This window comes from Bos grunniens, chromosome 12, assembly GCF_055505025.1.
Source record: "Bos grunniens cultivar Pamir isolate PY7600 chromosome 12, Bosgru_T2T1.0, whole genome shotgun sequence".
Taxonomy (NCBI): Eukaryota; Metazoa; Chordata; class Mammalia; order Artiodactyla; family Bovidae; genus Bos; species Bos grunniens.
The window spans coordinates 34,462,393-34,486,559 of record NC_141176.1 but is presented as its reverse complement, the minus strand read 5'-3'; the positions used below and the strand labels follow the sequence as shown (position 1 = coordinate 34,486,559).

Below are 24,167 nucleotides of genomic sequence, written 5' to 3'. Positions count from 1 at the left end.
TAGCACAGCGGGTACATGAGAGACAGTGCTGGGAACACACAGAACCATCAGGAACAGAGATGACCCCAGCAGAGCCCACGCCTTCCTTCTCTTGGCAGCCAGGCTCAAAGGCAGGCAGGGCTGGAGCCTGGAGCCCGAGGGCACTTGGGGAGGGAGGGCGCAGACCCCTCGCAGGAGGCCTGGCCGGCTGTGCCTCCCAGAGTATCGGGCTCAGTACAGGCGCTGAACCCGGCTTCTCTTGGCCTCCACACACACACGTGGGAGGGAGGACCGGGCCCTGTGCCCGCCCGGGGTGGAGGAATGCGGGGGGCGGGCTCCATCGGCCGGCTGCCCTGGGGTAAACACAGGCGCACCCCCAGCCCAGGAGGCCGGCAGGCAGCCAGCTGTCCTCCACGTAGGACCTGGGGTCACCAGCCACTCAGTGACAGGCACAGCCACTCGGCAGGCAGGCCTGAGCCCTGAACGCAGAAACCACTGAGCCACTTGTGTTTTTTTTATTCTGAATTTGCGTCAGTGAAGCCCTCACCGCACCCCTTTCTGTGCTCAGCCAGCACAGGGAGCCAGTCAAAACAGGGAAGGCCAGCAAGAAGCACAGAGTACTCAGTGCACTGCGGGGAGGCCCACGCTGCCCTCCAGCTCTCACCTGTAATTCCCATTCATTCCAGGGTGAGCGACTGGAATTCATTTAAGACAAAAACTGAGATGGGACTCTTTTCTTTTTTAAGCATCCCATTGCATGATGTGCAGCAGTCAGCCACAATGCTTTCCATGAAGCATTTAGTCCTTTAAAAGAATACATGGGTTCCAGGTGATAACCTCCCAGTGGGAGAGAACCACCTTTCTAGTTCACCTAGGAACTAGTCTAGTGCCAACACTCGCAAAAACACTGAAAAGCAAAGATGGAATACAGCCCCAAATAATAACCAAGTCCTGGGTAGTAACACTTTTTGGAAACAGTTGACTATTTTTCCAAAATCAATTCATACTGTTAAACCTCACACACCCCAGATTAGCAAGGAACACAGTTATGGACCCCAACAACAATCCCCTGAATAAACAAGTTTCATGTAACAGAAGCAAAGCCTAGCACAACAAGAACCAGATCCATAAATCATAAAGAACAATCCACGCTTGACTCTTGCTATTTCCTATTTCATACCAATGGCTGCATAACTCAAACCAGCCTCTGATTTACTGTGTCCACAGCTAGAACTTTTGAAATGAGTTTGAGCAAACTCTGGGAGATAGTGAAGGAAAGGGAAGCCTGGCGTGCTGCAGTCCATGGGGTCACAAAAAGTCAGACACCACTGAGTGACTGAAGAACAACAACAGCTACAACTGCCCTCAGGACCCCAGGTCCAGACAAAAGACTCGCTCACACACACAGACACAGACACACAGACACGCACAACCTAACAAGAGGCAGCAGACAGAGCCCTGCAACTTGCGAGAACAGAGAGAGGACTCAGCAACAAAGTCAGTCTGCACACATACCTGTGTGAAGGCTCTCCAGACTCCAGAATCTTGCCATTTCCCCCCTTGCCACCATCCTCGTGTTTGGGAAACAGCCGCGTTCAAAGCGGGGCTGTGGGGTGACTGAGCATCGCAGAGGATCACACAGGCTCTGGCTGCGGAAACGCAGAAAGCGCTTATTCACTGCTGACGCCTCTGCCCGCCTGGCCAGAGAGCCTCACAGCTCACAGCACCCGCGGGCGGCTGAGCTTGCAGCCCAGACAGGACGGCGGGGAGGGAAGTCTAAACGCAGGCCAGACGGCCGGCCAGAAACCTATCAGGAGCCCCCGGAGCCTCCCATGCCAGTGACAGCAAGGCAAGACGCCTGCTGCTTTTCATTATAACCCAGAAGCCTGACCCCCCAGAGAGTTTGCAAGATGTGAGCTATCACACACAGGACAGCTAGACAGCAAGTCCCACTGCAGAGCACGGGGAGCTACATTCAGCACCCTGTGGCAGACCACAATGGAAGAGTATGAAAAAATGTATACAGTAAACGTACAACTGAGTCACTTTCCTGTACAGCAGAATTAACACAACATTGTGAACCAACAACACTCCAAATAAAAAAGAAATAAAAGGGCTCAGAAAAAAAAAAAAAAAAGGACCTATTTCACGGAGGAAGAAGCACAGAGGTCACTAGGTTCAAACTGTAGCTGGGATTCCATGCTCTGGTGTGCCGAAAGCTTCAGCTTTGACATCACATTTATATTAACTGCAAATCTGTGAACTCACTTGAAGAGAGATTTTGTTTAAAAAATGTGCATGTGTGAATATGTGTGCCTTCTATATAAAAAGCACATGCACGTCTTTTACTGCATAAATTATCTGTTCTCTATGGTGCAGAAAATTGTTCTTTCTTTGAAGAGGCTCTCTCTGGACGACTAACTTATCTCCTCTCTCACTTTTGCTTTTTCCCAGTTGTCTACAGTGAGCAAGTCCTATTGTGAAACGACACCTACTAACAAACAGCTTCCTTCCATTTCCTCAGGATAAGAAAACACTAACTTTTTCCTTCAGGAGCAAGGAGACAACACACGCAGAGTAGTGATCACGTGGTCGTCCCCCAATAAATGGCTGAAAACTGAGTCCATGTGTGCAGGCTCTGGGGTGACAGACCCCTCGTCTCACTCCACCAGCTCAGACCTTCAGGGGCTCGTGTCTGGTCTATACAGTGGGGACAGCCAGCCTCCCACAATGCTCCCACGTTCTTGAGAACGTGTGGGGATTAACAAACAGGACCGCAGCTGGTCTCACAACCCGAGTCCGTAATCACTGGCTGGTTCCCAGACTTCACAGCACACGGGGTCAATGGGCAGAGCTGCAACGTCAGCTAAGACACCCACCCCGACCACGTGCTTCCCCGGAGGCTTTTCTTATCCTTAATTATCTGTGGCTGTTTCTACTGACTCAGGGCATCCCACTGTTAAATCCAGCTAAGGCTTCAATAAACTACAAAGAGGCAAAACTCGCACACATGTGAACATACACATACACGCACATACACTACACTTACAAAACGAGACTGGTTTCAAATCTATCCTGTGCAAATATATATATATTTTAATATTTTTTTAATTTGTCTGTGCCAGGTCTGGTCTATATGTGGGATTTGGTTCCCTGACCAGGGATTGAACCCCAGCCCCCTGTATTGGGAGCTTGGAGTCTTAGCCACTGGACCCCTAGGGAAGTCCCCCCTTGCAAATATTTTTTTAAAAATGAATTAAAAGAGTCAAATTTTTAAAAACGATGAAAAGACAGTCATTCACTAGGAGCGTATGTGTCCTTAATTAAGGCAGTGCTTCATTGCAGGAGGAACTCAGAAGACTCCTCGAGGTTGCTTCTGAGCGCAGCTCACTGTCTATGAGGCAAGGTTGCTTCCCATAGGCTTCAAGTCCAGATTCCAACACCTGTGTCACCTTGTTTAACACAGAATGTCCCATAAGGCCACAAACCCCTCTTTTCACAGTAACATGTACTACCACCCCAAAGGCTGTGGTCCAGGGACCAGCAAGCAGCACAGTGTGACCGGGGAGCTGGTGGGAAGTGAACCCTTGGGGCCCCATCCTGGCCCGTGGATTCATAGCCTGATTCAGGTCTGAGAAGTGTTAATTCAGAAATGAGTGAAGCCTATGGAACGCAAGGGTGGACCTGGTTTTAATGAAGAAGTGAAATGCTGAATGCTGAGACACAAAGCAGGGAAATGCGGGAACTCATTCTGATGAACACACTTTCTAAGCGAGACTGAAATCCAGCAGGGGGCAAAGGAAATCCAGAGTGCTTTCATTTTCTTAAAAAAAATAATGTTTTTTTTTTTTGTTGTTGTTGTTAAAATTCCAAGTTTTCAAAAAAAAATAAAAACCTCTCTTGGCCGCATTTCCTTGGCACTGTCTTAACTCGGGTCCACAGCTCACTTTCACTCTCCCTGGGCAGCTTCTTTCCCAAGGACTTTTTCTAAATCGAGAGATGGGGTCAGGGAGAGTAAGGTCCTTGGGATCTTAGGATTGTAAACCAAAGGCATTCGCTGAGTAAACTTACTGTACTGAGCACACACTCAAAACAAACATAAAGATAAATAGGAGGAAAAAAAGTAAATAAACAAAAACTGTATTTAAATGAGGCATTTCCTCAAAGGAAGATGAACCAACAACACTTCTAAGATATTTTTGGAAGAACCTACAGAGGCAGTTTGACTTTAAGATTTAAAAAATTCTTTAGTGATTAGAGCCTATATTAACCAGATCAATAAGAATATTGCAACAAAGACCTTCAGACCAAAGCTGAAGGAAGTCTTGATCTCCTCCGTGCTCTACCCCCAACCCCCACCCCTGGGAATAGTCTATTCTCCTTGGATAAGATGCTGCTACAGGGTAGGGACTAGGATGTCACCAACCTTGACTACTGGTAGAAGAATTAAGAAAAGGATCGAGTCCCACTGGAGAGCAGAAAAACCCCAACTGTACATTAATATCAAATATTTGGAAGTCAGAGAGGATAAAATAAACGTTGGGAGCACACAGGATGTTATGATCACGTTTACTCTACAGATATATAAGGAACTAAGGCTATTTTTAGCAGAGTGGCCCTAAGACCCACACACAGTTACACCCACACGTCTGGAAAAGGAGGGGGTAAGTTAGTGGTGGTCCCTCTGACTAAACCAACACTCATCCCTTTACCCTCCAGGACCGGCTCTTGAGATGACCAGGTGGTCGTTAAGGCTGCACTTAGCTCCGAGTTACTGGAATCTCCTTAAGTACAAAATGGTTCAGGTCTTCTTACACGGCCGCCTTAGGATTTGGGGCAGAAAGGTCACCAGCATTGGCCATCTGCTCAGCAACCGACATTCCCAGCTGCTGCTTCACCAAAGCTGCAGCTCCCTGCATGGCGCAGAGACTCCCTTAACCTGGGAATATACTAGAACCTCCCGTGCCCCAGGATTGGGTACCACCCCACCACCAAGACCTGCAGGACAGCCACAGGGTGGTAGGAGGCCAAGGACAGGCATGCTGTGCCCCGACCAGCACTACCGCCAGCTTCAGAGAGTGAGCTGGAGCCTGGGACATGTCAGAACCGAGGTGGCTCCTGCCCCCGCTGGACTGAGCCCCAGCCCAGACCTCCGCTGAGCACCCAGAGTTACGAGCAACACAGCAAGGGCTCTGAGTCCACCTAGTCGCTGCCCTCGCTGCTGATGCCCTAAAGCTGGGATGGGGGTGATTTCTGAGCAGGAAGTGATCAGCTTCACCTACTATGAGTTACTCAGACTCACAGGCTTCCTTGTGGCTCAGCAGTAAAGAATCCTCCTGCCAGTGCAGGAGACCCAGGAGAACCACGTTCAATCCTGGGGTGGGAGGATCTCCTGAAGGAGGGCATGGCAACCCACTCCAGTATTCCTGCCTGGAGAATCCCATGGACAGAGGAGCCTAGCAGGCTACAGTCCATGGGGTCGCAAAGAGTCGGACACGACTGAGCGACTAAACAACAACTCAGACCCACAGTACCCTTGGCTATTAGCATAAATAATGGAGTGTCTAGAGGGGTCCCTGTATTCTGAATGGACAGACATCAGCACTAATCTTACAGGCCATAGTTAGAGAAGCAAAAGAACAGAGACCCTCAACACAACACAACACATAATGTTTTCTAGCCCACACAGTCACACAACCCACCATAGACCCCGTTTTGGTCAGCTGCCTGCTGGCAGAGGGCAAGGCAGGCCCCACGCAGGTCTTCCTGAAACACTGCTCAGCAGCCAGACTCCTGAGCACAGAGGTCAGGCCCGTCACTCCAACACACAGGGAACAGCGCAGGTGACAACAGGGAGCAGTGGGAACCGAAGGCAGAGGACAAGCCATGGGTCTTCAAAGCTGCTGCTTTTCCACCGGAGGCGCTGAGGGCCCGCCTACCCTAATGGACAGGAGATGCACTCTCAATGCTTATGAACGCCACCCCGCTCCAAACACACGCCAAAGACACTGGTCCTCCTGGGCTCCGACTACAACTTTTAGGCTAATTCAGTAACAGATCCAAAATTCTCCTTTAAAAGACAAGGTGCCATCTCAACGTGACAACCGAGGCCTGTCCCATCTTCTGTGAACAGCCACGTGGGGTTTTCATCCTTCAAGGCCTGGGACACATTTCAAACATAACAAGAGCAGAACAGAAAACGGATGAACTTCACTTTTGTCTTTGTTTTAATAAAATGCAATTATTAGGCGTGGCCTTAAAAACTGACACACGGGTGAACTTCTGTGCACATAAACAAAATAACTTTTGTGTTCCATGCTGGAAAGGCATAGCACCTGGGAGACAGTGAGTGGAATGGAGCAGCGTGGGCTTTGGGGTCTGTCTGATCTGATCTGCTCTGATCGCCGGCTTCACTGTCTTATGACGTAAGTCACTCTTAGCTAAGCGAGAAGAAGCACGGCCTTGAAGTTTTCAAGCCTCAGATTCCTCATCCACAAGACAGGAACCGGCATGCAGGCCAGGCACTTGGCTTGGTGGTAGTTTGCTTCACGTTTTCTCTTTTGCGCTCTTCCTCTTGACTTTTAATATTCTTTCTTTTCCTTCTCTTTTAAAAAAATTTTTTTATAGATGTACAGTTGACTTACAATGTTGTGTTAGCCTCAGGCATATGGCAAAGTGATTAGTTATACACATACAAATAAATATATTCTTTTTCATATTCTTTTCCATTACCATTTATTATAGGGTATTGAATATAGTTCCCTATGCTTTTCTTTTTAAAATCCAGTTTCTGAGACTTGGCATTAGATGCATGGTATTTTGAAAACTTTTTAAACTCTGTACTTTAGAACGATTGGAACAAATACATGTGTTAGAACTGAGAATGTTTTAAAGGTTAGAAAGATGAGAATTTCAAGAGTTTGATGGAAAAACATTAAAAAAGAAACACTTCATGATGTTTTTCTGAGACAGGAAGAACACTCTCTTTCTTTTTAAAAAAGAAAAAAAAACTCTTGATTCTGGGCAACGATAAGGCTGAGGCAGCAGCCAAGGCTGCTGGAGCTGACACCTGTCTCAGACTTGCAGGCCTGTGGTCTAAGGGCCTGCCGTCTACATCTGCAGGATTGGCTCCTACAGGTGGCATGCTGTCCTGGTTCTAAATCCAGACATCCACATGTTCTCACAGTGCAGTCAGCAGGGAGAGACTTCAGCCAGGACAGTGTTAGTGTCTTCAGACAAAAAGAACAGAATCATCTTGATTCACAAATAAAAACACCCAGTGCCCGTGACCCCGGGCAAGAGCCTGAAATGGGATGGGGACAGCAGAGAGCCAGACCCGGCCCCGTCCACGACCATCAGGGCTCCACCATCCCCACCCTTCAACCAGCCTCCCAAGGGCTCCGCTATAATCACCCACTCCAAAGGTACTGAGCAAGGACCAGACGACTTTGTATTTTCTCTCTGATTCCTCATTGAGAGAAAACTTTAGGAAAGCAGACGCAGACAGAGGTTATCCAGAGAATAAGAGATCAGACAAGGTTTTCTGGTGCGGCTAAAGTAATCTCAAGGCACCCCTCAGCACCTATTGCTTTTCTTTTCTTCTTTCCTTTTAACAAAAAGTTTAGGCATTTCTAGGACATACTTTGGGAAATCTCTGATGAGGCCTGAAATTTGGGGTCAAGAGAGTCAAAAGAAAACATTCAGTTGAGTTACCTTTCTTTCCCCCCAATAACCTGAGTGTCTGCCCTTTAGATGGATTTAACTGACATTTGGATAATACTTAAACAGAACACTGTCACACATGGACTCTTGGGTAACTCCTAGGGCTATCTGTAAACATTAGAGTAAATGACCTGTCAACAGTTAAACTGCTGGTTACTGAGGTTGAGTTAGTAACTCAGAACTCTGGCTGCAAACACAACTCATCATTACCTTGTCACCAGAATTATGACTGCTTCTCTTTACTGCACACTTACAGCGTACCAGATCGTTCTCACACATCTGTGGACAATAGTAATATTTCCTACTGATAGATGAGAACATTAAGACTGGGGTGTGAAATGACTTGCCAAGGTCAACGAGGACTGGGACTCAACTCTGTTTTGTTGACCCAAATGCCGGTTCATAAGAAAATCAACTTTCATAACAATCACTAGAATAGAACAAAGCCCGAATAATAGATTATAAGTAGGATCATCAACAACAAAAAACTAAGGCAAAAGGAAAAAAAACTATTTTTTTTTTGTTTTGACCACATAAAAAATTAAAGAGTCTTAACAAATTTATTAACTTCACAACAAGACTTTTCAAAAAAATACGACTTGGTAATTTCTTGTTGCTGTTGTTTCGTTGCTGAGTCCTGTCCAACTTTTTGCAATCCCATGGACTCTCACCCACCAGACTCCTCTGTCCATGGGATTTCCCAGGCAACAACAGTGGAGTGGGTTGCCGTTGTCTTCTCCAGGGGATCTTTGAGACCCAGGGATCAAACCCATGTCTCCTGCATTGCAGGCAGATTCTTTACTGTTGAGCCAGTAATTTCTTAAAATTTATTTGATTAAAAAAAAAATCAGAGCTTCCCTTGTGGTTTAGACAGTAGAGAATCTGCCTGCAATGCAAGAGAACCCCAGTTCGATCCCTAGGTTGGGAAGATCCCCTGGAAAAGGGAATGGCTACCCACTCCAGTACTTTTGTCTGGAGAATCCCATGGAGAGAGGAGCCTGTCAGGCTATAAGCCATGGGATCGCACAGAGTTGGACACGACTGAGCAACTAATGATTAAATTGCCCCCACTTTCTTAATGTTGGGGCATTACATCAGAACTCTAAACCAAGGAATGGAACTTTCTGGTGTATATTTAACGTGACTATTTCAAAAATATTTAATAAACATTGATATGGTCCTATTGATGAACTTTCACATATGGTAACATAAAGCCAAGATAATTTTTAATATGATAGCGAAACAGTTTTTAACTAGTCCTAACATTTAGAGGAAATATTCAGCTATCAAATTAGAAAACCAACACGGATAAACCAAACAGATAGAACCCCTCCACACTCATACACAAGGTGTGGACTTTTCCCCACAACCTTGCAGACACCCTCTGTGCATCCTGGCTCTGCCTTCCCACTGAACCAAAACTGTTTTTCTCAAAACCACCAAGTCTGTGGGTTTCCCTGGTGGCTCAGTGGTAAAGAACCCACCTGCCAATGCAGGAGACATGAGTTCAATCCCTGATCCTGGAAGATCCCACACACCATGGAGCAACTAAGCCTGAGCGCCACAACTATTGAGCCTGTGCTCTAGAGCCTGGGAGCTGCAACAAGGAAAGCCACAGCAATGAGAAGCCCATGCACCGTAAGTAAAGCCTGCACAGCAACGAAGACCCGGCACAACCAAAAAAAAAAAAACCCCAGCAAGTTCCTAATTGCCGCTGGATCCATGGAAATGGCTCAGAGCACTCAACTTGACCCCTGCCACAGGTGACACAGTAAGCACTGCCTCCCAGGGCTCAGCATCCTTGGACAACTGGACACCACTCACCTGTCTGGCCATTCCATTTCTATCTTCACTGTGGATTTCTTTTCCTTCACGGGCTACCCCCGGTGCTACCCCCTCTTCTCACTCCACACACACACTGCTGGTACCTCTCCCTCACTGGCCTGGAGAACAACCAGCCATGTGTGGACCACTCCTCCCCAAACTCCCCTCGAGCCTGGGCCTCCGTCCTCATCAGACCGCATAGTGCAGGCCGCGTGATGAGATCTCCACCCAGCTGTCCCACCAGTGCCTGCAGCTCCAAGGCCTGGAACAGTCCCAAGCCCTGCACTCGTGTGCTTTTCTCCTATACTCCCCTTGGAGGGTCTGCCCCCCAAACATCCAGACAATGGCTGGACTTTCAGGTCTTTGCTTTTCCAAGAGAACCATCATGCTCCTTGTTAAGGGCTCTGTCTGCTGGTTGTCTGCTCTGTCCCCAAGCAGGTCCACAATTTAGCTAGAAAGTCACCGAATGCAAAGTGAACCACTTAAAACCCTCCTGTGGCTCCTGGCTCTTCCAGGATAGGCCCTGAGGAAGGCCCTGAGCAGGCTGTTCCCTCCCACCTGGAGTGGTCTGATCCCTGGTACAGACCCGCAGCTTACCCCGCTACAGCCACTAAGTGTGGTCAAGCTGCCTGAAAGACCCACGGCAGACCCAATACATCTGCATCACGCCCTGAACCCTTCTACTTCTACATACAAAGGTGCAGCTGCCTCATCAGTGTCATCCCCAAGGACCAGAGGTCTCTCTCACATGTCATCACGGGACGGGGATTCTGCATGTGAGACCACGATTTATCAACTGTGATGGCCAGTTCTGGATGCTCTTAAGTGATAACCAGAAGCATTCTGAGCTCAGAGTTCCCAGTTTTCCCACATTGTACACTCAATTCTTATCTGACTGAAATAATTTTTTAGCAATTAATCTTTATCAAGAGTTCAGTTTTCTTAAATGTGAGTCTCTTCTGAGTCTCTCATTTACAATTTCATTTGCTTATGGAGCTAGACAAGCTCCATGATAGCAGTAATGACCACAGCTGCCAGAGCCAGGCTGCAGCCATGCCCCTGACTCCGGGTAAGGACACGACCCACCCATGAGAGCAGTGGTGGGTGCTGTGTCATCCCCCCCACCCCCCAGCCATCCCAAGTGAGCCCTGGGCAGGAGCGGGCACCACCTGCATCGAGGACACTTCCCTTTGGTTGGGTTAAGCACATGGTTGGGTTAAGAAAGCTTCTGAGGGGCGACCTGACCCTGGGCTTCTCAAGCAGGCTCTCCTCCTCCCGCCCCCACCCTCTGTACTGGCTGCTTCCCAGCCTAGAACAAACACACCTTCTCCAGCAACAGACTCCACCTAAGTTCCACTCAGCCTTCAATCTCAGCTTTGCTGTGGCTTTCCCAGGAAAGCCTGGGACTCCCTGGATAGAATCTGCTGCCCTGTGGTTACACTCACCTCCTTGAGCACTGCCGTGGCTTTCCGGGTCCGCACACCCGCTGGAGGGTTCTGTGAGCTTGGCATCTGGCTTCCTGGAACCCGCCAGCCTGCACCCCAGGGCCCCTCTTATCACAAGGGACCTGTGTACACACACATGTTATGCACGGCAGCATGTAACTGTGCTCTATGCACCCATACAAACGAGGTGCCTCCTAACCCAAGGGCGAAGTAAAAACTCAGCTCGAAAAGGTTTCGGGCACCCTGCTCACATCCTGAAAAGCCACTCTTTATCTCCTAGTGGCATGCCCCGCGTCATTTCCGGATAGGATTAAGCTCATCGACTTCATAAGGGGGCTAGGTAAGCTGGCTTCTAGAACCCACACTAAGCTACACAAGGTCTCCGGGTCTGAGGTATCAGTGCACCCCGGCCCAAAATCAGCTGCGAGAACGGGAAGTTGCGGAGGGAACAATGTCCCCGAGGGGTCACCCCAACCGCTCCTTGAAAGTGCTGGGCTTCAGGAGTGGGGGCCTCTGGGCACACGCCTCTCCCAGCGGACACACCAGCCCTGAAACTGTGGGGAACGTTCACCCGAGGAAAGCCTGGTGGGGAGGGGGCGACGGTTGGGGGAGCGCACGCAACCCCGCCCCCCCGCCCCCTCGCCGGCTGCGCAGCATCCTGCGCGCAGGACCGCAGGGCAACACCAGCATCCCGAGCGCGGGACCGCAGGGCAGCAACAGCATCCCACGCGCAGGACCGCAGGGCAACACCAGCATCCCGCGCGCGGGACCGCAGGCCCTCCAGCACAGCGCACCAGGACAGGGGGCGAGCGGCTGGGGTTTGGGAGCCCCGGTTCTCCAGCGGCTTCCCCCGGAAGTCTCATGGCAGGTTGTCAGGGCCTCTAGCCCACCCCGCAGAGCACCCTGGTCTCAGGGCGAGCTGAGTGGACCAGCCCCGGTGCGCCCTCCTCCGCGGACCCCGCAGACCACAAGGGCAACCCTGCTGTGGGGGCGGGACCCCTGGGGGCGGTCCAGGCCACACCCCTTCGGAGTTGGACCCCGCTCTACCGGTCTACGAAGGGCCTCTGTGTGTTCTCCACAAAAGGAAAAATGGAGCATCTTGGACTTCTCACCACCAAGTACCTTACTTTGTAAATTCTTAATCCCCACTCTTATCTCTAGATTTATATTTTTGTTGTAGGCCCTGATCAATTGCCCTGCGGTCTGTAGTATTTTTCCTTGCTTTCTTACTGACAGCGGAACTGGGAATTTTTAAAACCTCAGAGTACGTTTTTTCAAAATAGCTCCTCTCTCACCAACCCCTGGCTAGGTCTGATGTGCTTCACAGATACGTGGCCTGTTGCATAATTTGGGTTATTCTTTTGTAGAACACAATGTTTTATATAAATATATATATATATATATATATACATATCACTCTATATATCAAGCTTTTAAGGACTGGATTCTTTGGTTTTTTCCACATGAAGAATGTACATGGGTGGTTATGAGTTTGAGCTTCAGGACTCCCTTGTTAACAGCTTAAATGATGACATCATTCTACTGAAGATGGATTTTGGCCCGGCTCAATAGATAGCTACCCTGATTTAATGTCATCCTCTTTCTTACCTTGTGAAGTGACCATATTACATTCATAAGAAATTAAGGTATGAAGATCAAATCAAATCAAGCAATAATTTGAATAAATTTCAAAATATTTTAAGCCATAGAAAGTCCAATCAAGTCAACTCATGCTTTTCTCCACTTTTTATAATTAGTTATCATTGTACTTAACCTGGCCATTTTCTCTCCTCTGTTTTTCTCCTTCCTGGGGAACAGTTCAGATATCACTTGGTTTGCCTCACAGGAGAAAGCGCATCTGAACTCGACAGGCAGGGTGGGTAGAAAGAGAAGCGTGCGTAGACACGAGAATAAGAATTCTGAAGGGCGATCAAACTGGACTTCTGCCCAGAACAGGTGGAGCAGTTACTGGAGGGAGAATGGCAGCAACAGAAGTAAGTTTGGGAAACTCAGGCTGCCGCGGAATAAGCTGCCTTGGATGTAAGAGAAAAATATCATAAAGGAAAAACGCAGATGGCAGTGAAGACGGTCCCCTAAGAAAAAGTGAGCATGCACAGGCATGGCTACTCAGACCCAAGGATGACCAAGGGGCACAGCCCCCAACACCAATAAAGCCACAGGGTTTGGCCAGCCGCCTCCCAACCGTGAACTTGACAAAAGCACCACGGTGACTCACGGTGGAATTCTATTATCCAAGGCCACACCCGAGCAGTGGGCAAACATGACCCAGGTCTGCTCCGTGTCACACATGAGCCAGGAAGGAGATGAGACGGTGCTCTAAGCAAAGGGAGAGAGAAGGCAATGTTCTGGAAGGGAACGCAGGATGAGTTCACTTTCACCTAAAAGGATTAGGTCTTCACTTCTCAAAAAAATTAAATTGCTACGTTCAAATCTCTACATTTTGAGAAATTGTTACTTGCCTGGCACATCTTGATTTAAAGATTTTTGAGAGCACCTGACCAGGGAGGAGGAAATATACTGTTCACTATTTTTAAAAGGTTTTATTCTAGGAAATTGCAAACAAACTCAGAAGTAGAAAAATTATATGATGAACCCATAAGGATAAATATTTTATCAACCTTTTCCAACTAGGTCTTTTTGGATATTTTAAAGCAAATCTCGAATATATCATTTCACGCAACAAATATTTAGTATGCACCCAAATGAATACGGACTGAAAAATAACTACACTATCATTATCATGATAATGAACAAAATTGACAGTAATTCCTTCTCTGAATACTGAGTCCATGTGAAAATGTCCCTCCTCATCTCAAAATGACCTTTTTATAGCTGGTTGGTTGGTATCAGAATTCAAACAAGTCCACACACTACATTTACCAAACACAATTCAGATCAAACCAGATCTGTCCATTTGGGTGGCATCTACCAGGGATTCTGCATGCAACACACAGCTCCTGAGCTGGCTGCATTCCAGCATGTCAGTGGGAGGGGAACTGGACCCCCAGGCTGCCCATACCTGAGGCAGCTGAGGGGCCAGCTCCTGGCAGACGGAGAAGAAGGGGTCTGGGATACAGGAATGCTGGAGCTGGCCTGTCAGATTCTCACCATCCCCCAGGCTTCCCAAACCACATGATGGACATGGCAGCTTCTATTAGTGGGCCAGGGGCCAAGGGATCCAGGACTCCCATGGTGGTAGGCAGTCCACACGGAAGAGCAGATGTCATTTCTGTCCTGGGCAGCAGGGCCAGCTTGGTCACTGGGATGGTCCCTCCCACTGGACCTCTGGCTGTGCTAAACTTATCACAGGGTCCCTAGGGAAAAAACCGACAAGTGACTCCATGAAGGTGCTGCTTGATTCGTGGGGCAGGAAATCCCCAAGTCAGTGGGCAGAAGGCACACGTGAGCCATCACCACAGGGATCCGGGGATCTCACCCCACGCCCAGATCTAAACTGGTTCCGACTCAGAGCCTCCTCCTGAGGCAGAAGCCAGATGACCATGGGGTGGGGGTGGGGGGCGTCCCATTTCTACAACCCTTCCTTCCTGTGAATTCCTTGGTGATGGAGCCCCCAGGAAAGGGAGGTCCCCCAGCATCTAAGCAATGCTCTGTCGGAAATTTCTGACTGAGAGGAGATGGCCTCAGTACGGGTTACACATGTGGACCAGAGTGAATGGCTTGGCCGAGGAGCCCCTGGAGGAGCTTGGGAAGGACACTGTGGGTTACTGGACTGCTCTGGGGAGGATGTGACTGGACATATCAGAACACACCCCAGCACAGGAAACCACCCGTCCCATGGAAATCCACTGCAAACGAGGCTGTTTAACAACCATGTGACATTATGTACACCCCGCAAATGCCCATCTTTGTTCCTGGTCATCTTAATGCTGACTCAGCGGGTTCAAAAAATAAAACGGCCCTGGTGGCAGAAACGGATGCCAAGCCTGGGCTAAACCACGGGTGTCCCCTCAACAAAGTTAATGATACGGTGCCTTGAAGGACCCAGACAGCTTCTTGTGGGGAGCTGATTACAGCGGACCCTTTTCACAATAGGTGGTTTGTCCTTCCTGGAAGAGACACTTATTCTAGATTTGGATTTGTTTGTCTTGCCTATCAGAGTCCTGCTGGAATCTCCCCGGAGCGGGTGCTGTTCACCACAGTGCATAAACGAAGGGGTCAACACGCGGGTTCAACGATCACTTAATAATACACTTGCAAAGTGTTTTCTTTCCACCCAGTAACTCTGCTCTGTCAAAGCTGAATCTCCTCCCCTCTCAGGAGGGGCTCCTAGCAGCATCCCAGCCCTGGTGCCACTGGCTCTGAGCCCGGGCCGCTGCTGAGCCTCCTCGTGCATGAGGAATGAGCACCCGGGGAGAACGTGGTGTCCTCTGCGGTCCCTGCCACCAGCATTTCCCCATTGGACAAATGCGGCAACCTCCAATCAGCCTCCTTCCTCTGGCCTCACTCCCCAGTGGCCTTGCTCTCTGATGCCTAGCTGGCAATGGCTTCCACTTCACTTGGAACAACCCTGACTCCTCGAAACCTGCGATGCCCTTTCTGTGCAGACTTTCTCCAGCCTCTGGGCTGCCCCGGCCTCCCCTGCCCCAGATTCCGAGCTCCAGGCACCCAGCCTTCTCGCTGAACCTCAGACACACTGAGCTTCTGCCTGACCTGGGCATTCGATGCTCCTTTGACTAGAACCTCTGCTCCCTCAGATCTTCACTCCCTGCTCATCTTCCAAGTCTCGGCTCCAAGGTCACCTCCTCAGAGACACGAGGTCGCCCTCCCCCACTCCCACCTTCCCCTTCCCCAGAAGGCTCGCTAGTACCCAAGGGAGCCCTGCGTATCCACTCACTGCCTCTGTTTAAATGCGGGAACATACATGCTTTGCGATGCTTTACTCTCTGCTTTACCCCAACAGAGACAGTGGTGCCTGGCTCAGAGCAGATGCTCCACATGTTTTTCTTTCTTTTTTTGTAGACTGACAGGTTTTCAACTAAGAGGGGAATAAAGGAGACCGTGATGACTGGAAGCAAGCTCAGAATCTTGGAGAACAGGCTTGGAGCACTTTAGCGGGCACAGATAAGCACCAGGTGCTGTGAGGAGCAGGGGGTCTGGAGTGTGCGGGGACCAGACTTGCAGAAGGAGAGACAGCACGTGCGCCCCACAGCCAGCTGCAGAGGGGAGGTACGCCCTTTCCCGGTATTGGGCATGTGCACGTGTGATGTCTTCGTGTTTTCTGTCTCTTCTCCTCCCACATCTTTCCACTGTGAGATGCGTGTGTTGCTTAAATTTACTTCTGGGCACAAACAGCGGTGGGCCTGCAGGAGGGAGGCACCTGGTCAGAGGCCCTGGACGTGGAGACACCAGCAGTGACTGATGAGCCTCTGGGCTGCTTCCAGGGAAAGACTGAGAGGGTTCTCATTAGACATGAAATTGGTGTGCCATGTCCTTTTAAAAAACGAATGTCTGGGAATTCCCTGGCGGTCCAGTGGTTAGGACTTGGCACTTTCACTGCTGAGGGCCTGGGTTCAGTGCCTGGTCAGGGAACTAAAATCCTGCAAGCTGCATGCACCACCTCCTCCCCACAAACAACACCCTCCCCCTGCTTCACCTTTCTTCACGGTGCCCCCTCGGTGTTACAGCTCCTTGTTAACTCATCATCCCCGCACAAGGACCTGTGAGATGAAAAGGGCTTCGCTGTGCTCCCAGCACATGGCAGGCCCTTGGCAGACACTGAATGAATGAATGATTTCCCTGGAGGAACGACCTTCCTCCACCGCGGTCGGGGAATCCACACACTCACCGCCTCATCCCTGGAGGACCCATCCTACTCCCGGTGCCCGTGCCCCGAGTTGGTGGAGCCATCACCTGAGCTGGGGGGGCTGAACCCCCCTCCTGGGACTCTGACTCCTGAGTGAGTGACTCAAGGATAGATGGACGGTGTCTTCCTCGGCTCCCAGGGGCCACCGACTGCCAGGTGTTTCCTAGATGCATTTCCAGCCACCCCATCAATTTTGGGGACACTGACACCCTCCCAAGACAGTCTCTTTTTGCTCCAGCTAGGCAGGGTGAGTTTTTGCTACTTCTCAACAAAAGAACACTAAACTCAAAACAAAACAAAACATGATTCCAGAAAGCACAGAAATAAGCTGTTCACGTAAGTACAGGGTTGGAGGAGAAACCGTCCACATTCCTACCCACCTAACTACAGTATTTTCACTTCTGCACACTCGTTTTAAACCTTTGGCCGCATGTGAGCATGCTGCATAGGGCTGCAGTCATGGTTTGTTATGGGCTGAATGTGCACCCCCCAAAAGATGCTGAAATTCTAACCCCCCATACCAGCGAGGGTGTGTCCTTATTTGAAAACAAGCTCTTTGTAAATGATCAAGCTGACACGTGGGCATTAGGACAGTGCCTTAATTCTTTAGGGCACCACATGAAGATGAAGGCAGAGACCAGGGAGATACAGCCAGACGCCGAGCTCAGGGGACCCGAGGCCGTCAGGAGCCAAGAAACAGCAGAGGGTCCCCATCTCAGGCCTCGGAAGGAAACTGCCCTGCTTCCAGCCTCCAGAATGGAGACAATTCTGTCCTGCTGCTGAAGGGACCCAGTTTGTGGTACTCTGTGACGGCAGCCCTAGTAAATAAAACAATATATGTGTGACTTTATTTCCTTTTCTTCCTCACTTTTCTCACATTACAGTGGTCACTTTCCTCATTGCTACAGACTTTTTCCTGACAATGCTATAAGCTGTTTTGAAGCGGTCACCCTTAGATGCTGGGCTCACTATTCCACTGAAAGTGGACACTTGCTTCAACTTCTTTCCATCACAAGTAACGCTGGGAAGGATGTCGTGCACTCAGAGCCTTTTCTCTCCTTGTAACAACTTTCCTGAGATACATCACCGGACGCTGACGACTGGGTAGGACAGAAGGGGCTGCTGAGCAGAAGGATGACTGACGATGCATTTGTCACCGGGGTCCCCAGGGCAGTGGGTTTGAGTTCTGGGCGGAACAAATGCTGCCATGTGTAAAGGGAAGGAAGGAGGTTCTGGGCAGAGTAAGGGTGTGAGCCGGGTGGTGGGTAGGAGAGCGGGCGGGAGACAGGAGAGGCGCAGACGGCAGGCAGGCAGGCAGCAGAGCCTGCGAACTCCTTACGAAGCTGGGACTTTATTCCAGTAACCACAGGGAAGTTCACAGGGAAACAGCAGCAAGAACCGAACAGGAATAGGCGCTCAGAACCAGTGTGGATGGAAGCCTGGCCCAAGGAGAGGCAGGGGCCCTGGGATGAGGGTTGGGGCGCGATCCCAGGGCCCCACCTGCTCGTCCGAGAGGACACAAATCAAGAGATGCTCGAAAACTTCCTCGGCCCCCAGCCGCCTCCAATTCTTCTTTCTTGTTGCCCTGTCTGATGAGAGTTCAGACTGGGTTCCTCCTGGGGTAGAAATCAGGCCACCCGATGGTAGGAAAGGAGGGGACAATTCCTCAGCCATATGTTCAGGCCGATCGCTCAGCCCCAGGCAGAGACGTCCCAGGACACACTCCCAGGACAACCATTTCTGGGTCACTTCTTCATGCGCCCTGGTCCCTCCTCCTCCCACTCCCTGAAATCTAAGTGACACCGAGCAATACCCTCCTTCAAGTCTCCAGAAACAACACGCTTTAAATCCTGTCCCTTCTTGTGGCTCCGGTCACCACTGTCACATGGAGGGCGTACCCACCAGCTGGTGAGGCCCTGAGAGCCCCGTCCCTCACTCACGCTCACGTGCAAGGCTCGTCCTCAAAGCCAAGACAGAAAAAGTCAGCACTGAAGCTCTCCGGTGGCTAGCTGTCTACTGTCTCTATTTAGAGTCAGCACAGCTCAGTGGTTAAAAACATGGGCCCGCAGTGAAAATTCTACCTGATTGTAGATTCAAGTCCCTTCTCTGCCACTTCCTGGGTGGTTTATCTATTTACACTTGGGGTTTCTGATCTGTAAAGCGAGGATTACAAGAGCATCCGCCCAGCACAGAGTTGAGATCAGATGAATTAATCCTCAGAGCACACGGGAGGGCGTCTGCCCCACAAAATTGCCCGTCCTATCCCTGCCCGTGAGCCAGCCAGGCCACTGTCCAGCCAGCGGGCTGGCTCAAACATCAGTGTTCGTGCTCAGGAACCTAAAGTCAGGTCGGCAAGTGTTCACTGGGTAAGTCCCAGGCTGGCATATGCATGGCTCTATTAGATAAAGTCTTCCATGCATATACCATCTATTAGATACACAGTATGGGTGAATCTCAAACTCTCAGGAAGAGCTTTCAGAGGGGTAAGACAGTTTCCCAGGAGCCCATTCATGGTCAGATCACCACAGCAGGAACCTGGGACCCAGACTTCTCAAGGTCAAGGTCACTGGGACGACACAGAGTCCGTAGGGCACCTTCTCTGGACAGGGGTGCCAGGCCTACCCCTGCAAGGGTGGCTCTGCCACCCAGTGGGCCCTCCCCACCCTGGGCCCAGGGCAGGCCAGACAGGCGCAACAGATGGGTTCCCAGATTGAGGAACGATTCCACACCTGCCTCCTGGAGACGGACCTGCCCAGGGGGGACTGTGAGACTCACCGTTGGACGCTCTCAGGTGTCGCCGGCGTCCCACACGGTCCAGCCCAATGGGGGTGCTCTGGGAGAAGGCGCAGGGCCGCAGCCGGGCTGACACCGCCCTGTAGGGCGGCACCTGGTGTGCAGGCACGGGCGGCCGGGCGGCGGGCTGCAGAGGAAAGGAGGGGCAGTGAGGAGAGGCAGGAAGTGGGGCTGGGAGCCTCGAAGCCCCAGGTCACGGCTGCACAGGCTCAAGGGCAGCCTTCCTCAGACGCGGAAACCCAGTGCAGACCCCCAGGGTGCCAGGTTTTCAGCCACCTGTCAGGACACACGCGTGGGGACACTCAGGAATGACCACAGTGGAGGAAGTGACGGCCCCCACCCACACACGTGCAGCAGCACCCCCAGGGAAGCCGAGGCGGTGCCAGTGACTGAGGCCCGTGACAGCTCCTTCCCACAGCCCCCCCAACACACACACACAACACACACACACACAACACACACACACACAACACACACACACACCACACACACACCCACCCACACACACACCCACCCACACGCAGGGCCCAGCATCTGTGGAGCACGGTTCTTGTTCACCTTAACTAACCGGGCAGTGAGCTTTGTCTAAAAGGAGAGTTGGTGGTTTTCCACCAATTTAGAACCATCTATAGCCCCTGGGATCTTCCATATGAGTCGTCCCTAAAACGACACTGAAGGCCACGTTGGTCCGTGCCTTCCATAGGCTTTCTCAGTATTTCTCTACCCAGTTCCCTAAACAAGCTTGGGGGCAGAAAGTTATCTTACTATGCTCCTTTTGGATGCTCTAAAGTGAAAAACTGTCTTAAGTGCTTAGATCGCCCCTAGACTGTGTTTCACATTAGAAGAGATTTGCTTCCATTCAGAATCATTTCCGTGATACCATGGTGAGGACAGCCACCTTTAGAATTATTTCCTCGCATGTAGAGCATCTCAACACAACAAAAAGTCTGCAGTATTCTTCAACATAATCTGCTTTCACCTTAACTGAATTCAAATTAGTTCAATTAAGCAAGAGATTTTGGGGGTATTTGCTATAAATAAGCACTATGCCGGGGTTATAGGGAGAATGGAAACGGAAAATCCAATACCAATATATTACTGCCCTTTCAAGAGAATGTATGGGTTACTTAGGGCTTTCCTGGTGGCTCAGGTGGTAAAGAATCTGCCTGCAATGCAGGAGTCCTGGGTTTGATCCCTGAGTTGGGAAGATCTACTGGAGAAGGGAATGGCAACCCATTCCAGTATTCTTGCCTGGAAAATCCCATGGACAGAGGAGCCTGGTGAGCTACAGCCCACCGGGTCACAAAGAGTAGGACATGACTACTAACATTTTCACTTTCTTCCTGAGTTATTTATGATATCAACTAGCAAGTTAAAAAAAAGAAAAATGAAGCATGCACTTACTCATGTGAACACTTGACCATGGCTGGGATAAGACCTCACCAAATATAAACTCCTTCTGAATGGAAGCCTTTATTTAAATGTTTGTATCCTCAAAGGGCTTTCTGGGTAATTGATAAGTATTTGTTGAATTGCTAAAATGCACTAAGGAAATAATATTAAGATTTTAATCTACTGTCAAAACAGTTACAAAGCTACAACTGACATGTAAAGAGTGATAAAATGGCAGAAAAAATTACTTTCTCATCTAGAAAAAAATCAATTTTCTTCTTGTCTTTCCATTTTAGGGATAAGTGGCATTTTCTTTCCAGATTTCTTCTTCGAGGAAGCTCACTAAATATGCACGGCTACTTTCCCCAGATGATTCAGAACAAACAGCAAACCAGTTTCACGTATTATCTGAGATCCCAGAAAGACAGAAGATTAGTCAGAGCCATCCAAATGTCAGTGGGTTAGTTCTAATTCATGCATGTTTTCAGAGTCAGGAAGAAAGGCTGTGAGCAGATGACGCCATCCCTGAGGCAGAGAGAAGAAAGGAAAAGTCTGGGAAGTCTGCAGCGAGAGGACAGAGGCCAGGAGGCTCTGGGGGCAGCACGGCTGGTCTTACTTGGGGCAGGAGGGCTTCCCCCTCCTCCGTCTGGCTGCTCCCATAGAAGCCGACCCCACCGATCACAGAGATGGGGCGTCTTCTTGGGCCCCCCTGGGGATAGCCCCCAGCAGGAGTCTGGTCTGCAGGGTCTGTGGGGGCCACGCTGGGCTGGTGGTCACTGTCCGCAGCGTCCTCTTTCTGGGGGTCCACGGCGATCGAGTCTTCTGGGATAGACAGACTTCGGGCGACCAGCTGGCCATAGTCAGAGAGTGGTCGGGGCCTTGACCTCCTCCCAGACCCCAGTCTCCTCCTGGGGATCCTCTGAGCCTCCGTCCTCTCTTCCTCCGGTGGGGGAGCCTGCCTCCAGGACCCCTCGGTCACAACCTTTTCAAATGCGAACAAGTTAGGTAAGGGTGATATCCAGGAAGGTAAAGAAAACAAGCCCCCGCCCCTCCCCACCAAGTTGACTGTGTCCCAGAAAGACGTGACTGAAACATGGATGGGAAGAAGCAAACCTGTCTTTAATCAGAGGCTTAATTAAAACCCTAATCTCAGTAGTGATGTTTGTGACACATGATGAACCATCATAAAAGATACTAAGAAAATCAGCACCCATTTGTTTATTTTTGTTTCTGTTTTCATTAGTCTAGCAAGGTGGATCAAAAAAGGAGTTCCTGCAATTTATGTCAAAGAGTACTCTGCCTGTGTTTTCCTCTAAGAGGTTTATAATATCCAGCCTAACACTTAAGTCTTTAATCCATTTTGCGTTTATTTTTGTGTGTGATGTTAGGGATTGTTCTAATTTCATTGTTTTACATGTAGTTGTCCAGTTTCCCCAGTACCACTTATTCAAGAAATGGTCTTTTCTCCAGTGTATGTTTTTGCCTCCTTTGTCATAGATTAATTGACCATGGACATGTGGGTTTATTTCTGGACTTTCTAACCTGTTCCGTTGATTGACATTTCTGGCTTTGTGCCAGTACCATACTGCTTTGATTACGGTAGCTTTGTAGTATACTCTTACACAACAGAGGAAACCATAAAGAAAATGAAAAGACAACCCTCAGAATGGGAGAAAATATTTGCAAAAGAGGCAACCGAGGAGTTGATCTCCAAAATATACAAACAGCTCATTCAGCTCCATGCAAAAAAACCCAATCAAAGATGGGTGAAAGCGAAATAAACATTTCTCTAAAGAAGACATACAGACAGACCAAAAGCACATGAAAGGATGCTCCACATCACTCACTATTAGAGAAATGCAAACCAAAGCAAAAATGAGGTATCACCTCATACCAATCAGAATTCCTAGCATCAAGAAATATACAAACAAGGAATGCCGGAGAAGGTGTAGAGAAAAAGGAACCCTCCTACACTGTTGGTGGGAATGTAACTTGGTGAAGTCACTATGCAGAACAGTATGGAGGTTCCTTAATAAACTAAAAACAGGGCTGCCATATGATCCAGCAATCCCACTCCTGAGCACATATCCAGACAAAACTATAATTCAAAAAGATACTTTCTCCCCAATATTCACTGAAGCACTATTTACAATAGCCAAGACATGGAAACAACCCTAATGTCCATCAACAGAGGAATGGATAAAGAAGATGTAGTACATATACATTAATACAACGGAGTATTACTCAGCCTTAAAAAGAATGAAATAATGCCATTTGCCGCAACATGGATGGACCTAGAGATTATCGTAAGTGAAGTCAGTCAAACACAGAAAGACAAGTATCATATGGTATCACTTATATGTGGAATTTGAAAAAAGGGTACAAGTGAAGTTACCTACCAAAGAGAAATAAGAGTGACAGATGTAGAAAACAAACTTATGGTTACCAGGACGTAAGGGGAGAGAGGGATAAGTCGGGAGATTGTGACTGACAGATATACACTGCCGCTGCTGCTGCTCAGTCACTTCACTTCAGTTCAGTTCAGTCGCTCAGTCGTGTCCGACTCTTTGCGACCCATGAATCGCAGCAGGCCAGGCCTCCCTGTCCATCACCAACTCCCGGAGTTCACTCAGACTCACGTCAGTCACTTCAGTCGTGTCCAATTCTGTGTGACCCCATGGACTACAGCCTGCCAGGCTCCTCTGTCCATGAGATTCTCCAGGCAAGAATACTGGAGTGAGTTGCCATGCCCTCCTCCAGGGGATCTTCCCGACTCAGAGATGGAACCCGGGTCTCCTGCATTGCAGACAGAGTCTTTACCACTGAGCCACCAGGGAAGCCCATATATACGCTACTATATATAAAATAGATAAATAATAAAGCTCAGGTAACGCAGGCCTGTGGGAGAAATGGCCCGGAGGCTGCATTTGCTATCCAAGGCTCCCTCTCTCAGCAGGTTCACAGACAATGTGTCTTAAGGGGACTGAGTCTGGGCTGCTGCTTGGCCCAACACTCGGGGACTTGGTCTGATGGGGCAAGCACTAAACCAGATCAGCCTACTAACCAGCTGGGTGTGCCTGAACGAGTCACCACTAACCTCTCAGGATCTCAGATTCCAGACCAGACAACCCCACAGGTGGAGAGTCTGCCGCCCGGAATTTGATGAC

At 49.5% G+C, this 24,167-nt stretch overlaps 1 protein-coding gene across 7 annotated transcripts in view; it reads right to left on the bottom strand.

Annotated features, from left to right (window-relative positions):
* SPATA13 (spermatogenesis associated 13) overlaps positions 1-24,167 on the bottom strand; it is a 233,320-nt gene that overhangs the window by 23,538 nt on the left and 185,615 nt on the right. For 4 of the 7 annotated variants that reach the window (XM_086329712.1, XM_086329714.1, XM_086329713.1 and 1 more), the window contains 2 exons: positions 21,617-21,982; positions 19,591-19,735 (listed from right to left, as the gene is read on the bottom strand). In XM_086329712.1, coding sequence (XP_086185838.1) covers positions 19,591-19,735; positions 21,617-21,982 — 511 coding nt within the window. Of the gene's footprint in view, positions 1-1,494; positions 1,823-10,970; positions 11,660-12,701; positions 16,313-19,590; positions 19,736-21,616; positions 21,983-24,167 lie in introns of those variants that run through there. The other 3 variants (XM_086329715.1, XM_086329718.1, XM_086329716.1) reach the window with 3 other exon arrangements.